This window comes from Melozone crissalis, unplaced genomic scaffold, assembly GCF_028551555.1.
Source record: "Melozone crissalis strain CALT ecotype California unplaced genomic scaffold, PUWL_Pcris_2 ptg000063l_1, whole genome shotgun sequence".
Lineage (NCBI taxonomy): Eukaryota > Metazoa > Chordata > Aves > Passeriformes > Passerellidae > Melozone > Melozone crissalis.
Window position 1 is genome coordinate 11802653 of NW_026535841.1, and position 13199 is coordinate 11815851.

General features: G+C 41.1%; 1 protein-coding gene across 1 annotated transcript in view; it reads left to right on the forward strand.

The window, feature by feature from the left end:
- Nucleotides 1-13199, forward strand: part of HECTD4 (HECT domain E3 ubiquitin protein ligase 4) — a 67824-nt gene that overhangs the window by 22534 nt on the left and 32091 nt on the right. The window contains exons 14-30 of the mRNA XM_054288505.1: nucleotides 860-930; nucleotides 1455-1560; nucleotides 2129-2249; nucleotides 3054-3182; nucleotides 4387-4511; nucleotides 5640-5793; nucleotides 6074-6174; nucleotides 6947-7145; nucleotides 8006-8125; nucleotides 9211-9315; nucleotides 10313-10476; nucleotides 10788-11021; nucleotides 11155-11347; nucleotides 11502-11606; nucleotides 11690-11778; nucleotides 12069-12244; nucleotides 12917-13052. Of these exons, the coding sequence (XP_054144480.1) occupies nucleotides 860-930; nucleotides 1455-1560; nucleotides 2129-2249; nucleotides 3054-3182; nucleotides 4387-4511; nucleotides 5640-5793; nucleotides 6074-6174; nucleotides 6947-7145; nucleotides 8006-8125; nucleotides 9211-9315; nucleotides 10313-10476; nucleotides 10788-11021; nucleotides 11155-11347; nucleotides 11502-11606; nucleotides 11690-11778; nucleotides 12069-12244; nucleotides 12917-13052 (2328 nt within the window). The remainder of the gene's footprint in view (nucleotides 1-859; nucleotides 931-1454; nucleotides 1561-2128; nucleotides 2250-3053; nucleotides 3183-4386; nucleotides 4512-5639; nucleotides 5794-6073; nucleotides 6175-6946; nucleotides 7146-8005; nucleotides 8126-9210; nucleotides 9316-10312; nucleotides 10477-10787; nucleotides 11022-11154; nucleotides 11348-11501; nucleotides 11607-11689; nucleotides 11779-12068; nucleotides 12245-12916; nucleotides 13053-13199) is intronic.

The following is a 13199-nucleotide window of genomic DNA, read 5'->3' on the forward strand; positions in this document are numbered from 1 at the left end:
TCCTTGGGGGCTTCTGGTGCCAGTGGAGCCCTCAAAGGGAGCTGGCAATGTGTGATAACTTTTCCTGAGGTTTCTATCAGAGTGGATCAGCATGAGCCAGAGGGAAGGAAGCTGCACTAATCTCTGCTCACAGTGTGAAGCTGAAAAACATCTCAGTTTTCTTTTCTGTTACTGAAAAAGAAAAGGGAAAGGAAATGGCAAAGTTGCATAATGATTCCAGCGCTTCACACAGGCATGAAGTGCTCCTTTGAAGTGATTGTGATCTCAATGGGGGAATTCACACAGAAAGGACAGAGTTCATCACAAGTTAGAGGGAAAAAGTCTCCACCTGGAATGTTTCTGCAGAGCTGGGGTGTTCCTGAAATGCTCCTTCCAGAATCTTCTGTGGAGCTTAAACTAAGACTCCTATAGAGCCAGTCTCCAAAAAGTGCAAAACTGTAGCAGCAGTGATTCCTTGATTATTGTGTTTGTATTTTCCACTGTTCTTAGCACAGAGAAGCCTCAGCTCTTACCCCATCACCAGAGTTTTTGGGGGTTTTCTCTGAGTTTTCTCTGAGCCATCTTCATTTTTCCTGACATCTGTTTCTTAACAAACTTATTGTGCTGATAGCTCTTGGAGAAGCTTTGGGACCTAAACAATAAAATATAATTGATTACAAGAGATTCTTGGAGAAAACAGCTGCTTTATGTCCTAATATTGATGTTAAAATGTGGAGGATGCTCTTCTAAACCTTTACACAGACATTGTAAATGTTCCATCAGATGCTGAGTGCGTGGTGCCATTTGTCACATGTCCACTGAAATGGTTTTGCTCACTTCTAAATCCATCAAGTAATGCATGGTTTTATTTTTTCCTTAGCTCTGGTTTAAATATCCTGTATCCTGGAGAAGCAGAAATCAATAATTTATTGAAATTGGTCTTAACTGAAGGTGAGAATGTCTCATTGCCAGGTGAGAGTGGGGTTTTTCTGAGAACAAAAAATCAAAGTACATCTTAGGCCTTAGAGGGAGAGCAGTGTAGGGTATTGAGCACTACTCTGCTTTAAATCCATGCTTTTATAGGAAATTATGGGATGCTCCAAAAGGCTGCATGGCCTAGGGTAGGTCAGGTGGGGAAAAGGAATATTTGCAAGTACCCAGTAATCAGAGGTGATGTTAGACCTCAGGGAAAGGGAAGTAATGTCCTTGAGTTCACCAGGAAATGGGAATCTGGCCTTGAAGCAGCTGATGCTCAGTCATTTGTTACTTCACAGGAAAATGTTGGAGCTCAGTGCTGGGAATTCCCAATTTTCCCAGTGCCATGGGCAGGGAAAGTGCTCCCAGTCTGGGCCGGCAGCTCTGCTCCCCCTGGGAGTGCAGCCATTCCTGAGCTCTAGCCTGTGTTAAATGAGCTATTGGGGAAATAAAATTCCTTCTGTAAAATGCAGCTTTGCAAAAGTTTATTTTCCTTCCAGGAGAGAGGAACAGCGGCCTCTCCCAGCTCCGGGATGTTATCCTGACCAATTTGGCTGAGCAGCTGCAGAACAACAGATTTGGGAGTGAAGATGATGATCACTATAGGTAAAAAGCCTCTGTTTATAGGGTATTTTTCTGTTATTTGCTTCAGGTGAACTTGCAGGAACTTCTGGAATTGCTTGGTGTGCTCCTGAATGTTGTTTGTATCTGTGGGGGAAAGTTTCATTAGTGTGAGGGAGAGATTTGATGTTTTAGGGCAAACTTTGGATGCTTCTGTACCCAGCCTGGGTTTGGAATTTCTTGTTCTTTGCCGTGTTCTTGGTAAATTTGAATTATAATTTCATAAATATGATTTTATAGCATTTCTCTGTATATCATAGGTGACATTCCAGCAGTAAAAGTGCCAGTGTCAAGTACCTGTTCAAGTTAGGAGGAGTCTTTTATATGAACCATAAGAAATCAGAGATTTACATCAGCACAGTGCAGCAAACCCTGGAAATCTGTTGTACTTGTTAAACATTCCAGCCTTGGGTTTTTTTGTGCCTGAATTTGAAGTTTGATCCTTGTTTAGGTTTCCCACAATGTGGGATCCAGCTTGCAGAGTGAGCCGAGCTGCACAAAATGCACAATAATTAATGATTTACATTTTCCACCTCTCTTGCCTCTCCTGAAGACTCAATGATGAGCTCTTGCACTACATCCTCAAGATTGTTGTCCGAGAATCTTGTGTCTTAATCACCAAGTGCCAAACTGTATCTAAAGATGACTTTCAAAGGCTTCTTTCAACTGTGCCTGTAAGTAAAATGTGTTTTGATAAAAGTATCTCTGCCTTTGGCTTCTTTTCCTCCTTGAATCCATCCTCTTCACTGAGTACAAGGAGGTGAAACTTTAACAAACCCAGGAGAAGAATTGTCTTTTGTGCTGTGCAGGGAAGAGAAGAATAATTTCTCACAGCAAAGGAAGTTATTCAGTAATGCTGGAATGAGTTTATACATGGATTTATTTACTGGTTTCTGTTCAGTTTAAGGAAAGTTTGTGGATCTCAATATTCAACACAGTTAAAGAATCAAACATGCAGTTGTGTGTTGTGGTTCATACAGGCTGAAAGAGCCACCAGTGACAGACAGGAATGAGTTAAAGCTGACATTTGATGGTAAAACTATGGACAGGTGTTTCCAGCAGGATCAGCTCCCTGGGACAGGCAGGTTGAGCTTCCATAAAAATCCTGGGAGGGGACAGGATGTCCTGGCCTGTGGGAAGGAGGAGTGGCATGGAACCATCACCTTCAGCAGTGGGAATTACATTTATCTCCCTGGTGGCACAATCTTTTCAGAATTAGTCAATCCTTAGAGTTCCTGAATATTGCTGTAATGTTCCAAACCTGAACAAAGTTATATTTTTGTGAGTTACTTCACAAAATTCAACATTTTGCAACCAGTTTCTTTCCTTAAATATACAAAATTATTTCTTTCTTCTTTCTTTTCTTCTTCCTCAACCTTTTTTTTTTTCCTCTCTCCAACTTCCAAGTCTGAGGCTTGCCTGACTCAGGGTTGGTGAAGGGTTTGGATAATGCAAAGTTTTACTTATTTGTGTTCAAGGCTGCGTCCTCGTGCTTGCGGTACCTGATGGCTGTGCAGAACCACCTCCTCAGTAACACTATTTTGATTAAACCTGATGACAATGATGACAGTGACAGCTCCTTGCAGGGAGAGACATTGAAGGTACAGGTAAACACCAAGTTTTATTCTAGTATGGCTCTCTCCTGTCAGTGTGCCTGTGACACCTTGTTCCTGCAGTGCATTTGCTGTTTGCTGGTGGTTCTTTTCCCTTGGATAGAGTTAAATAGCTGGAGATCAGGGAAAAATCCAGTCCAGAGTAAAATCTGCAGTTATTCTGTGTTCAGGATTCCAGCTTGCATTCCCAATTATCAGTGAGAGCAGACACTTCCCTTCCTAAATAAATGTATAATGAGATTTTAAGTAGATTTTAATTAGTGTGTGCTGGAAGGATTCCTGGCACAGGAATTTCCTTTCCTGGACATGTTACCCCAGATACTTTTTCCTCTCCAAATCACTCAGGTAGTCCTTGAAAAAAATACTATTAAATAAATAGAAAAGGAGTTTATTTGCCTTACCTGGCTAGTGATTTTTGCAGTTTAAACAAAGCTTGTGTACAGCCACTCCCATCATTTATCTGAAATAGAGACACCAAAGTTTGTGGCAAGGAAACTGTCAGAGGACAGGCTTTGGTTGGTAGAAGTTTATTAAAATGCTGCATTTCACACTGCTTCATCCAACTCCCAGGTTTGCCCTGGAGTGCAGGTTGAATAGTAGTAGTAATAATAATAATAACAATGATTTTTTATTTAAAATATTTATTATTATTATTATTATTATTATTATTATTATTATTATTCCCTAATGGAATTGATTTCTGAATTTCTGGTATTTTGCTAAGCCAGTTTTCCCTGCTGCTCTTTGAGGCTGTGTGTGTTTGTGAGCTGCTGCAGTTGGAAGTGATTTGTTCAGGCTCATTGAGTAAATGCTGAATATTTGGAGTATTTTTCTTGTCTCACTATTCACGCCGTGTTCATTGTTCAGTTTCTCTCTCTGCAGTGCTCCTCATCCCTGCTAGGACATTGTCACCAGTCCTGTACCTTGGCTGGCTCTCAGCTCTCTCCTGTGCTGGACTTGGGGCTTCCTTCCCTCTAGAAACTGGATGTGCATCCTGTAAAACATGCACCTAGTTTCTCCCAGCACTTTGGGGCTTAACATTAATCAAATTTAAGTCTTGGATGAATCTCCTGCTGCAGGCCTGCCAGGTCACATTATCATTCTTTTCATTTGGAAATCCATCTTTTTGTTCTGTTGTCCTTTTTTGGGGGGATTCTCTAAGAATTTAAGTATCCTGTAACTCTTTTTTTTTACTTAGGAACTCAAGACCAGCATTTTGTCTCTTGCCACACAAATTCTCACAGGATGTGATGAAGTCTTGGAAATGCTGCAACAAGTCACTACAGCACTAATTAACAGTGACATTTCTGATAGGGAGCAAAGGTAAGACAAGTGGGAGGATCCTAATTTGGAAACAGGGAGCTGCTGCTCTTTGTGATTTATTGTGCAAGCACAGTTAGCATTAATTATTCTTTATCACTTCAGATTTGAGCTTTGAATGCACAGAAACTGCTTCTTCCTGTAGCAATTGTTTAGCACTCAGCTGGTGGAGAATTTAGAATCACTCTCTGTGTCAGTGCTGATCATCTGTAGCTTGATATTTCTGTAGGAACCTCAAATTGAGAAGATTATAATCAGTTATAATGATATAACTGATTATATCAGTTATATATATAACTGATTTTATTTTTTTATATATATATATATATATATATATATATAAAATCAGTTATATATATATAACTGATATAGGAGTTAGGATACCTGAGTAGGATACCTGAAAATAAACTGTAATTAGCTGGGAATCCTCCTGTAAGCTAGAACAATCTGTTTATTTTAAAATTTCTGATTGTTACATCCCTAGTAGCTGGATTAGATATTTATCCATGACAATCCCTGGGTGTTGTTTTATATCCCACATACTCCATCACCTGCCCTTCCCTGTCTCCCCTCCTCTTAAAAATCCACCTTGGGAATGGGGTGGAAACAAATCTGTGAACTTTTCTCTCCTCAAACAAACAGCTCCCTGTCCCAGCTGTGTTCCAGGTTTCACTTTCTGCTTCTCTGTGCCTGCAAGATTAGTTGTGTTTATTGACAGCACACAATTCCTGGGTGATATTTTCATACGAGTTCGTGTTCAAATATATTTTTGTAGCTGCAGATCCTTTTCAAGTCCTTTGAGCTCCATGTGCTGGGAGCTGATATCCACACTGGTGCATTTGTGTTTGATGGGGACTTTCATCCTGTGCCCAGGGGAGCTTATCCTTCTCTGAGTAATTATTAAACTGTTGATTTACTGTCTCTGCTCTCAGATTGTTCAGTAAAAATTGTCAGCAATTCAAGGTCACTGGCACTTGGGAGAAATTGTAGTGGTTTCGAGATTGTTTTGGGGATTTTGTTAATACAATACAAACATTCTCTGCTGAATTTTCGAGTTGCTGTTACAAGATGAAGCAGAAGTGCTGCTCTGTGAAAAGAGTTGTTCCTCTGTAACTTTGGCTCTCCTTCCAGGTTAAAAGGCCTGGAGCAGATCACCAAGGCCACCATGCTTGGCCACCTGCTGCCTGTGCTGCTGACATCCCTGATGCACCCAAACCTGCAGACCCTGACCATGGCTGATGCCCTGATGCCTCAGCTGGTGCAGCTGGTCCTTTACACCAGCCAGGTACGGGCTCTGTGCCACCCTGGGCTGCCCAGGGCCAACCTGGGGCCTTCAGCCTCCAAAATGTGCTCAGCTTCCTCCAGACACTCATCCACAGCAGAGTTCAGAGTTCCTCAACAGCTGCCAAAGCTGCTGATGCTGAATGTTCAGTTTGACTGCTCCAGGAGCTACTCAGTCATGAGTTATTGTCAATAACAACAGTAATTGTTAATTATTTCAGTAATGAGCTCTTAAAATGCTTTACAGTTTGCATGTCCCTAACACTGTGTATTTTGGGCCACAGACTGCACTGCTGCTTAAAACCCAGTCTCCAGTTTTCTCAGAACTGAACAGTTCCCCCAGTTGTGCTCCAGAGCAGAAAGGGAAGCAGTTACCTGATGAGAGGTGATTTTCTTTACATTTGGGTCTTTTCATGGGATAAACTGAGCTATAATGTCTATTTGACCATTGCTGTGGGATAAAGCAGCAGTTTTTAATTTGAATTAATTTTTAAAGGTGTGCTGGAATGATTTCTAAAGCTGTCTCAGTTTTATATGAGCTTTTGCAAAAGGCACTTAGTTCCAAATTTTGTTCTGTATATAGAATTAAACTATTAATAACTTCAGGTTGTTTACACCGAGTGTGGTTTGTTCTGGTTTTTTCCTCATTTCAAGCATTAGAAATTAAATCTAAATGTTTCTCTCACAATAAATTAGGCTAGGGAGGACCATCAGGAGAAAATGTAAATTGCTCTGGCAGCATGAGATACAGAATTAAAACCATTGCAAAGCTATTAAATGGTTTAATTTACAGAGAAATAACATTTTTAACTCCTGCATTGAAATGCTGTGTCTCAGCTCAAAGTTTCCCAGCTCCTGCTTAGGAACAGAAACAAACAGCTAAAATTAAATAAAAATGCTTATTTGCAGCATTGGAGAATTTGCAATACTAAAGAATTCGTGATAATGGGATTTTTTTGTGAATAAGAATATATGTAATGTATGAATAATGATGATAATAGATGTAATACATGAATTCCCTTCATACAGTCCTGCCTAAAACCAGGAGTCAGTTCCTTGTCTCTGTGTCAATACTGAGAGGTGATTTTAAAGTAATTTATTGAATGACAGAAATCTCTGTGCTGTATTTTAGGCCCAATTTCTCACTCTAATTTCAGGATGCTGGAAGAGAAGGAGGAGCCAGGATTCCTGACTGGTTTGAAGATCCCTGCTCCCTGGGCTGCTGGCAAGACTGTGGAGACAGTGCATCCTGTCAGGGATAACTATAAATTCAAGGAGACTGTGCACATCCCAGGAGCCCGCTGTTTGTATCTTAGATTTGACAACAGATGCTCCTCCCAGTATGATTATGACAAGGTAAGCAAGGGCCAGCTCAGCACCTCTGCAGTGAGGGAATTCCCTCCAAAAAAGTGGGAATTCTGCCATGGGACAAGTGTGGGAGGCTCCAGGGATTGGGGGGTTGAGGGGTGGTTTGGGTTGGTTTTCCCCTCAGAAATTCTGTCAGTTCTGGTTTTCTTAAAAACTAATTTCAGGCTGGCTAGACTGTCCAAGTTTGACTTTTCTCATTTTTACTCCTGTTGAGTTTTCCTTTATTTCCCAAATTTTAATCCAGCTGCCTCCTTTGATCAACAAAGTTGGTTTGGGCAGAGCTGGAGAGGTTCCTTTTTCCCTGATAATAAAGATCTTGTTTACCTGGGTTAATAGGAACAAATATTTTAATTTTAAGAAAACAACCAATAGCACTTATCCGCTTTGTATTAGCTGCTTGTGCTGCTTGCTGAGTGCTGCTGTTTATTCTTTGGCATAGAGCAAGTCCTGATGCTCATAAATAACTAATGGGAGTATCTTTAATTAGTAATGGGTGACATTAATATTGAACTCCCCCAAAAAACCCTGATCCCACCAAAGTCATGCCAAAACTTTGGCTTTGCTGGGATCAGGATCAGCCCCTCACTGCTAGGGAAGGAGTTTGTTCTCTGCCTCAGGGCTGGCAGTCAGGATTGCTCCTGCAGCCTCTGTGTGCCTCAGTTTCCCCATCTGTAAAATGGGGATAATAATACTTAACCCTGCTGCCCTCACCGAGCCTGTGAGGATCGGTTCACGTGCATGGAGCGCTTCGAGAGTCGAAGGCGCGGTGGAAGTGCTAAGTATTATTATTATTATTAGGTTTTCTTGTTTTTCTCTTACAGTCTAACAGTGTATTTTATGTTTTGAAGTTGGTGATCTATGCTGGTCCTAGCACAAACAGTAGGAAGGTTGCTGAGTATGGAGGCAATACACTGGGATATGGCAGCCGTAGTGTCTTAGGAACGGGGTGGCCCAAGGACTTAGTGAAGGTACAGTATTCCCATCCCCCTTTTTCCCATAGAAAATCCCCTTTGGAAACCATGCCCAGCCCATTTTACCCTCATGGCTATGCATTCCAAGCTTTTAAGTGTACAGTTATCCATGATGAGATCCCTGCTCAGTGAACTGTTGTGTCCTTGGGGGAGAACTTTAAACTCGGCTCTGTGTTCTGTGTGATGCTTCCCTTGGAGTTTGTTTTGTGTCTTCCTGGAATTCCTGATGGAGATATTTGAGTCTGCAGTCTCTAATGGCATTGCTCTTCTCCCACCCTCCTAGGAGAAGTTCTAGGCAAATTCTCTTAAAATCAATTTTTTGGATAATAACCCCCAAATATATCAAGTAGCAAATATAACAAATAAAATCCAACCATTTCTGTTGGATTTTAAAATTTCATTGGTTCTTTTGGTAATAAAACTAAGAAGAATCTCTCAAACTTCTTGAAACCTCACCATTTCAATGCTTTGGCAGTGTGTCCCCTCACACTCTCTGCAGTGTGATTTTATTTTTGTTTAATATTTATTTGTGCTGCTACATTGTCCCATGCTAAAACTGGGCTTATTTACATAACAAAAACACTTTGTAGAAAGAAATCAAGAGGTAATAAAGTGGAAAGCAATTTCAGAGACAGGAACTCCATTGTTCACAGTTAAGAAATTTGGTTTATTTTTCACACACAGGTTTTGATGCTGTTCTTTTAGCAAGCTCCTTGATTTAATTTGTTGTCATTTCTCTAATTGAAGAGCTTGTCTGTCTTCCTTCAGGAAGAGAATTATTAATTATTGCCTGGTTTCTTGCAGACAAACAGTGAAAATCAAGGCTAAATAACACACTAATAATTTCTGCTTTTGATTTTACAGTTATGGTGGATTTTTTTGTTTTACTGTAGTCAGCCAGCAGAAAAATTAAGTTTTTCACTAAAAGACACCTTTACAAAAAGGAAAAAAAAAATTAAATCGGAATATCTTGTTTGAGATAAAAACAACCCCCAGTTGTCATTAAAAGTCATCACCACTTGTGTGAAAAACCTTTTTGTTTGCCTCAATCATGAAATCTATTTTCTTTTCTCCCCCTGAAGGTGGAAGGAGACACAGTCACGTTCTCCTTCGAGATGCGGAGCGGGCGCGAGCACAACACCCCGGACAAAGCCATGTGGGGCTTTGCCTGCACTGTCCGAGCACAGGTATCCAGGGGGGAACCCAGGGCAGAGCTTCAGCTTCCACTGCCTCCTGCCTGCCCCAGCACATTCCAGATCCAGGGAAATGTGCTTCCAGCTCGGCAGTTTGGGATGGAAACCAGCAGTGACTGGTGTGGGCAGTGAGACAAATCGGGTGTTGGCAATAAAGGAAGATGAGTTTGGGATGCAGAGATCGCTGTGGATGGGCTGGCACTCAGGTGTGGTGGTGTTTGCAGGGGTCTTAGGATGAGGGAAGAGATGAGAATGTTGACTGTGTGTTTCAGAAGGTTTGATTTATTATTTTATGATGTATATTATATAAAACTGTACTAAAAGAATAGAAGAAAGGATTTCATCGGAAAGCAAAGAAAGGAATTATAATAAAATGTCGTGACTCTCAGAAAGTCCAAGCCAGCTGACTGTGATTGGCCAGTAGTTAGAAACAACCACATGAGACCAATCACAGATGCACCTGTTGCATTCCACAGCAGCAGATAACCATTGTTTACATTTCATTCCTGAGGCCTCCCAGCTTCTCAGGAGAAAAAATCCTAAGGAAAGGATTTTTTAGAAAATACCATGGCTACACTTAGGGATTCATGGAGATAGTTGTTATCAAATGTGTCTTATCTATCTCCTGAAGCCACTCCAGGATTTCTTTGTAACAACCTGAAAATCAGAGAAGTCCTGAGGATATAATGATTCCAGCCCATGAAGAAGAGAGGGGAGGGATTCTGGGATCAAACACAGGGAATCTTGAATCCCACTACAAGTTGGGGTGACTGAACCAAAAATAACTGCACCTGTTCCTTCTTGGTTCAGGAAAATAATGTCTTGACTTGTTCTTATAAGTTGCTATTAATTTTTAAGCATTTTGTATGTAAGATTGATCTATTAAGCTATATCTTACACTTAAAAGATTATATATAAAATCTCCTATCTTGAATCTATTGGAAAGCACTTCCTGGTGGGTTGCTTGAACTTCTCCCTGTTCCTGCTGCAGGAATCCTCAGAGGATGTGTCAGGAGGTTTGCCATTCCTGGTTGACCTGGCCCTGGGCCTCTCTGTGCTGGCCTGTTCCATGCTGAGGATTTTGTACAATGGGCCAGAAATTACCAAAGATGAAGAAACTTGTCAAGAGCTCTTAAGATCTAAACTTTTACAAAGGTAAAAGAAAAATCAATTTTAATCTGGTTTTTTTTTCTGAGGGGAAGTGACTTCTTGTGTTGAAGTCTTGTGCTTTAGGTGGTGTTTGGATCATTTTTCCTGTAGTTTGTGTTGCCTAAAACGGAGGGAATATTCTCCAAAACATAGTGGGGGAGAGTAAAAGGAAGGTTGGGTTATGCTTGGTGCAAGCCACACTTCAAATATTAATATTCAGTCTTTGGAATGTGTCAACTGAAGTGTCTTTCTCAGTGAGGGGTGAAATAGAGAGAGAAATAAAAATCCTTATAATGGTTTTTTACTTGTTTTTGCAGGTGCCAGTGGCAGGTGGAAGCCAACGGGGTGATATCTCCAGCCCTTACTCCAAGCCCTTCTCCATTGCCTCTCACCATAGAGGAGGACAGGGAGTTCACATATCCCTCTGACGTGCTCGTGCCTCCTGTTGGACACTACTTTGACCTGCCCAGGATTAGGCTGCCCCCAGGAATCATGATCAAGCTCAGGGAAATTTCTGGACGTGCTCGGCCTCAATTTAGACCCAGTATAAAGTAAGGAGTCCTTGTTTCCCTCTGGGTTTTTAACCTTGTTTGTGAATGCAGCATCTGATGATTTATCAGTGTGAATTGCCCAAGTTGGTCTCTTACTCCTGATTAATGAGTTTGGCTTTCCCTGGAACCCTAGGGAAGTGATCCAGCCAGAAGTCATGGAGGAGATGGTGGTTTCATGTGTGATTAAACATCTCAATTTGGTTGATGCTCTCCAGTCCCTGATAAATTTCCAATATCAGGAGGAACACGCTGAGGAATATGATTTACTTTGTAAAATTATGGGAGAGACCTTTAAGAAGCTGAATGCCATGGAGAGACAACTGCAGGTAAAAATAAAATTATTTAAAACAACAGAAGGCTTCTTTTAGAAGTAAAGATGTATTTTAGCACCACAGAAATACAAAATATACTCAGATTTCTTCTTCTGAAATCCTTTCTACACCTTAAGTGCAACAAGTGTGATTTTTGTCTCTTTATCAGAGTGTGGCTGAGCTGGAGCAGAAGTGGCAGAACGAGGTGGATGATGCCATGCACGGGAAGCTGGAGAACAATGTCCCCTTTTTTTATGATTATCACTTCAATGAGGTGAGCACTGAGGCTGCTCTGGGTGCTTGTGCCTCACTCTGCTTCCTCAAAACCTGCTCATCCTTCTCCTTGCCTTTGTTTAGAGCAAGATGAAGGAGCTGGAGCTTCTGTGCTCAATGAAGGAAGTTTCTTTTGATGGGAGTGATCTTGAGAACGTGGTCCTGGCATTAAGGTCAGTATTAGTGAATATTTAGGCAGCTTCAGGGGAATTCCAGGGAGTTCCAAAAGAATCTGATGAAATTATTAGAAACTTTTGTGCTAAATATATTAACCTGCAACTCCTTGTGTTTGCTAAGGAATCACTTGTTTATTTCTTCCATTTTTTCTGCTTTCTCCTTTGCTGGCACAGAACAGACTGAGGCCATAAGTTCTCTTTAGCTGACCTTTCCCTCAGTAACACTTCTTTTCTGAAAGCATTCAAACATTGACTTGGCTTCTTTTACTTCCCTTTTGTAATCCTAGGGAGAAGTTTTTCCAAGAGGTGAATTCACTGATCCAGAAGACCTCTCATCCCTTAGCAAAGACAAAAACCTTGGTGAAGAGCTTGATGAACAGAGCAGAGCTGTTGTTGCATGTGACCATTGCAGCACAGTCTGGGATCACAAGGAGCATATCTGGGACCCCTGCAGAGACTCCAGGTACATCTCTCATTACCAGCATTTTCTACCTTTTATTTCTTAGTTTTACCTCTTTAGCTTTAAATTAAACTATTTTTCCCTAAATTAAATTAATTCTTTTCTGTAAATAAAGTCAAGTTTTTGTTTTCTGATTGCCATGATGATGGTAAATAAAAAGCTGAGTAATAATAGGTGGAATTTAAACTTGAGTCTCCTGATTTACTGAGAAAAAATACTTAACCAAATCAAAAGAAATCTGATTTGAAACAACACCTGAAAACTGGAAAATCCTCTGAGCTGGATTTGTGTTTTGTTTGTAGTGAGATTGAATCATGTCTGAGCTTTGCCTTCCACACTCTCTTGTTTACATATTTCATATGAAAACTTGAGTGACTTGCAGTTCTCCTTCTAAATTTCCCTTGAGTAATTCTTAACATGTGCTGATTATTATTTTCTAAAGCTGCATTTGGAAGTTTGTGAATTGAAGCCTTCAATTCCAAATCTTTAACTCTCAACAGGGTTGAAAACAGGAAAATTCTCAGATCTGAGTTCCACATTCTTGCTTAGACTGGATTTTCCCCATCCTGTCTTTCAGCTTCCACTGGGATATCCACCAGTGATTTTAAAGCCAGTTTGTAAATACTTTCCTGAACTAGGAATGACCTTTTTTATTTCTATTTTATAACACTTCAGCCTGTAAGTCAGCCTCTGAGGCCAAGGTGATCTCCCACGCCGTGCGCCAGCCCGTGTTCCTGCGCAGCATGTCCGCCCCGTCCGACCTGGAGATGATCGGCAACGAGGACATCGAGTTTGCCCGGGCCAGCCAGAGGTACAGCAGGGTCCTTCCCTTCCCTTCCCGGAACCTTCCCTTCCCTTCCCAAACCTTCCCAACCTTCCCAAACCTTCCCAAACCTTCCCAAACCTTCCCTCATCAAATTTATCACAGTATTTGTGGTGGTTGGGTCAGCTCCCTGCT